The following is a 4600-nucleotide window of genomic DNA, read 5'->3' on the forward strand; positions in this document are numbered from 1 at the left end:
AAACCTAATGCTGTATTTATTTCGTTTAGGAGTAAAATGGTATTTTTTGCAATTACTGTCAAATACTTCTGACCAGTATGTTTGTGCATTTATTTAGTTTAAAGATAAGAGGTGTTTGCAGATGTGGGCCTTGTCCTTTGCAGTGGTTTTCAGCATCTGGACAGTATCACATGGGGAGAGTGAGCTTTTGTCCATGTAACTGTGCATAAAGATTTTTCCTTTTCTTTAGCTAGTTGGAAAACTTGCAGCCCGAGATCAAAAAACTAGCTGAGCGTCTTCGCTATGAAGTTTCTGTTCGTGGAAAGCAACTGGGTTGGTCTGAAAAGATGGCCAGGTAAGGTGACAATTGTATCCACCTTAGAAATACAGACTGTGGGATGGCAGGAGGGGAGGTCCTACAAACAGCAGTCTGACAGAAAGATTCTGCTGTTGCCCAAAGCTTAGATTTTTATGCCACTTCTGCGAGTGACTTGTGTCAGAGTAAGTTGTGAGGGAAGGGCGTGAGCAAAGGAGTGAGGCACGTTTGGAGAGAAAGGCTTCAGTTTTCCAGAGCTGCACCTAAAGAAGCCAGTTGATTGTGCACAACGCAGAGAAATGTTATTTCAGAATTTAAGGAGTTACCTGCAACAGGTACCATGAGAAGACTTTATTTTTCCCTTCTTTCTGAAAGGTTCCACTTCAAGAAAAACCTGCGGAGGATTATTACGGAGCTGTACATTCGAGACAACTGCCATCCCTTCAAAGCCACTTTACTGGTGTGGGTACAGATTCCCATGTGGGTTTGCGTGTCCCTGGCTTTGCGCAACTGCAGCATTGGTGCCACGAGCTCAGAAGGTGATTCACCAGAGCAGACACGCTCTAAGAACAGCCACTTTTCCTTCAGTTACTCTTCTTACAGGCACTTGGTTGGTTAAAGAACAAGCTTGGTTTATAAGCTGATAGAGAAACTATTCTGCTACTAAGTGTTTAGACTTGCCATAGTTTAAGTGTAGGTAAATACGTGATAAGAATTAGTTTCAAAGACTTTAGCTACCTTGTTCATGTTGTGCTAGATTAAGCCACAGCTTGTGTCTCTGAAATGCTGGGTTTTGAACCCCAAGCCCCGAATAAAGGTTGACATATGGGTGATTCCCACAGCCCTTCATACAGAGGTGGTGAGTTTGCCTTATAGCTTCCCCCCAGGGTGCGGCCGGCCTTGCAGGGGGAGCCATAAGGGAAATGAGCCCCAGGGGTCCTGCATTGAGTTGACAAAGGTCAGGGGTCTGCCTGGGGATAAAAGCTGGGACCACTTGCAGGGAGTCAGGAGTGTCTGTCTGCGAAGTGGATGCACTTCACAGAGCTTCCTGGTTGAGGATGGACCTCCGGGTTCTCCCTGGAACTGGGCCACAGTCAGCCTGGACCTTTGTAAACATGGGCTAGGAGGGTGAGAGGTGGACATGTGGCCACCTTTATCTTATGTGTTTAATTTGTTGACCTGTTTGTTTCCCATTCCATCTATGGGAAGCCTTGCTTCCTTATTTGTTCCACCTATTGTCGGTCAGGTAATATTGTTTGGATTGTTGGGGGTAATGTTGATTGCATGTGAACAAATTGACTTGTTTGTACCCCAGTGACTGTTCATGGAATGACTTTTCTATATTCAATGCAGACCACTTACTGGTTTGTCTTTCTGCTGGCTGTGTTATTTGTGTTAGGCCTAGTCATTGGCAAAGCAGGCTCACACCATTTTTTGCCTGTCTTGATAGCAAAATGCCTTGATGTGTGAAGTTAGACCAAAGTTTTCTGCATTGATGCTGTTTATCATGTAGATAAAATGCACCTAGGAACTTCGATGATCTGGCTGTAATCCATGCAGTGCTTCTGACACACCTGAGGTAGCAAATTGTACTTAATTCCATATTTTCTTTAAACTCTCCTTGTAGTTCAAGAACAGTTTTCGGCGGGCGGAGCTTTGTGGTTTACAGACCTCACAGCACCAGATTCTACCTGGATTTTGCCAGTTTCACTCGGGCTCGTGAATTTGCTGATAGTGGAGGTACGTTGGTGCAATAAAGTGGGTGATTGGGAAACGATAACTGGTGTTATTATAACTGTAAGACAACATTTCCAAATTCTAAAGCATGGTAACAGAAGAGCAGTCACAGATAGTCACTGTTGTAAATGCATTGGGCAGAACTGAAAAAAATATTGTTCTGTGCTGCTGAATGTGTGTCTTCAAACAAATTCTGAGGTGATGCATTCCAGATACTTTATTTTGAACTTCAGTGAAACTCAGTTTTGACTTGGAAGTTTCTCTTAGAATGATGTTCTCATGAGCTTCCTGGGTGTTAAGCATCCAAAAATACATGTGGGGTTTTTTCATTTGTTTAACCCTTCATTATTTATTACTACCTTGTGGTGAAAACTAACGATATTTTATGTTCTTAATAAATTGAAAAAATGTAGAACTTCTGAAGATTGCTGAGGAGATTAATCAACAGATATAAAAAAGAAAGGAAGTCTTAATTTTGCATTTCTGTGGTAGTTTAATGGAAATGTTTTTCTTGATTTTTGCATTAGGTGTTCTCATCAAACTCAAACCCTCTGGCTTTTGCTCTAACTTCATCTTCTTCTGTAGTCACGGGAAACCCCACTGTTGCCTTTTTTTCTCATTTCAGTCTTTTCAGAAAGAACTTGTTTATTACCATAGTTTTCTCCCCTTTCAGATCTTTGCTTCACAAAAAAAGGAAATCTCCAGGCTCCAGAAGCTTTCTACGAACTTCTTTCGGGTGGTCTCAGTAGTGATGATCCCTGTTGCTGCAACAGTCCCGTCTGTAAGTAGCGTCTTAATGATGCCTCCATTAACCTGCAGCTCTGGTTTGTTACTAGTGCCTAAAGAGCACTAATGAAATTTCCTGGCATATTTAACAGGCTGTACCTTCTGTAACAGTGTGTCCTCAAACAAATAAGGTGTTTTGTCCATGTATACATATGGATTCTTAAAGTATTTCAAATATTTTTGTTCAACAGGAAAGAATCTGCAAACGTACTGCTTCTAAACATTATTTTAGGTCTTGGAAGGACATTCAGTGTGGGTTAGCACCCTTTTTGTGATCTAAAAATGAGAGGAAGACTTTATATAAGGACATAGAGATAAAGGTTTCCAAAGTGTTTTCTTACTGTGAGTGGCAAACAATGTAGTTCTTAGACAAGGAAATTTCCCACGATCTTCTCAAAAAATTTCTCATTTCTACCAGGTGCTCTCCTTCTGAATATTTTTGCAGTGGTTAGCAACAATAAAGCTTCTCATTGTTAGGCACATCAGCTTAGAGCCTGAAATACAGAAGTTTAACATGAATTAATTTCTGAACTGTTGTCAGACTTCAGTGTAGATTACTTTTTCCTCCTGGAGAGATGAGTAAGAGTGCCAAATGCACTTGAAATGGAAGCCATTATTGTTGTTGAGAGGAGTGGCTTTAGGTCAGTTGTTTTTCTCACTACCTGGAAGCAGCCAGTGGTTGTGTTGGTGAAGAGCTCCCTGAGTGGGCCGTGCTGCCGCCACAGGCCGGGACACTGACCTCGCCGCTTGTCTCGTTGCAGTCCATGGCATTGTACTGGCTGTCCTCCAGCCTCGTGGGGCTCTCACACAACCTGTTGCTGCGTTCCCCGACCTTCCGTCGGCTGTGCTGCATTCCCAGGACCAAGTCTGACTCGGACACTCCTTACAGGGATGTTGTGTCTGCCCTGGCCACCAAATACGGGTTGAAGAAGTGATGTCGTTGGAGCTGTCAGAAGAGCTGACCCACAAACCTTGCATGGGCAGTTTAAGCAGTGCTGTTTCCTCGAGATGCACTTACTATAAAATCCTGCAGCTGGAATTACATTTATTTTCCAAATAAAGCATTTCCTGGTCATAAAGAACGATCCTTCAGCGCAATGTGTGTTTATTGGGAAATTTTGTTTTGAGGGTGGTCATTCTGCAGTCAGAATAGTCCAGCAATAGAAGTTTGTCTCCTGAATAATCATAGGGATTGACTTCCTGCAACTGCAGAGTAAACTAGGTCATTGTCAGTCTTCTGTGCATTGGATTTGAAGCCAGGCGGACAAGTTTCTTGAGTTGTTTCTGGTCCTGATCTCCTTTTCCATGAATACAATGGAGTAGGAGCTACTTACTGTATGCAATAAAGGCAAGTAGCACCTTGAAAAAGAACAAATGATGAAACTAAACAGCTGTATATCAAATCTCTTTTTTTAAGGTAAGTCCTAAAAGTAAAGTGCAAAGAATGCCTTAAGGGACCTCTATATTATTTTATTATATTTTTTCATGCAAACATCAAAGTGCACGTGGGTATTTCTGTAAGGGTGTTCAGATTGACACCTTGCCTTCCTCCGCGTGCCTCTGGAGTCAGCAGGCACACGTTGCTCTGAAACTCTGCACACAAATGTCCTGTCACACCGAGGTCTGCAAGCTGGGACTTACAGCAGGTCATCTTTTTTTTTTTTGTAGAGAAGCAGAAATGAGGATAGCGGGCAAAGCATTGCATGTATTTTTTCCTCTCAGACAGGTTTTCCAAGTGCAGAATGTTTTTTGATAACAAAATGGAAGTGTCTTGAAAAAGCG

At 42.3% G+C, this 4600-nt stretch overlaps 1 protein-coding gene across 1 annotated transcript; it reads left to right on the plus strand.

The window, feature by feature from the left end:
• Positions 1–233: 233 nt before the first annotated feature.
• Positions 234–3785, plus strand: LOC103781645 (mitochondrial inner membrane protein COX18; the record flags this gene model as incomplete). The annotated part of the gene is made up of 5 exons (XM_008949363.1): positions 234–334; positions 671–834; positions 1923–2035; positions 2706–2813; positions 3580–3785. Coding segments are annotated over 5 exons (660 nt in total), but the record flags the coding sequence as incomplete, so codon positions are not given.
• Positions 3786–4600: the final 815 nt, after the last annotated feature.

This window comes from Merops nubicus, unplaced genomic scaffold, assembly GCF_000691845.1.
Source record: "Merops nubicus isolate BGI_N331 unplaced genomic scaffold, ASM69184v1 scaffold3301, whole genome shotgun sequence".
Taxonomy (NCBI): Eukaryota; Metazoa; Chordata; class Aves; order Coraciiformes; family Meropidae; genus Merops; species Merops nubicus.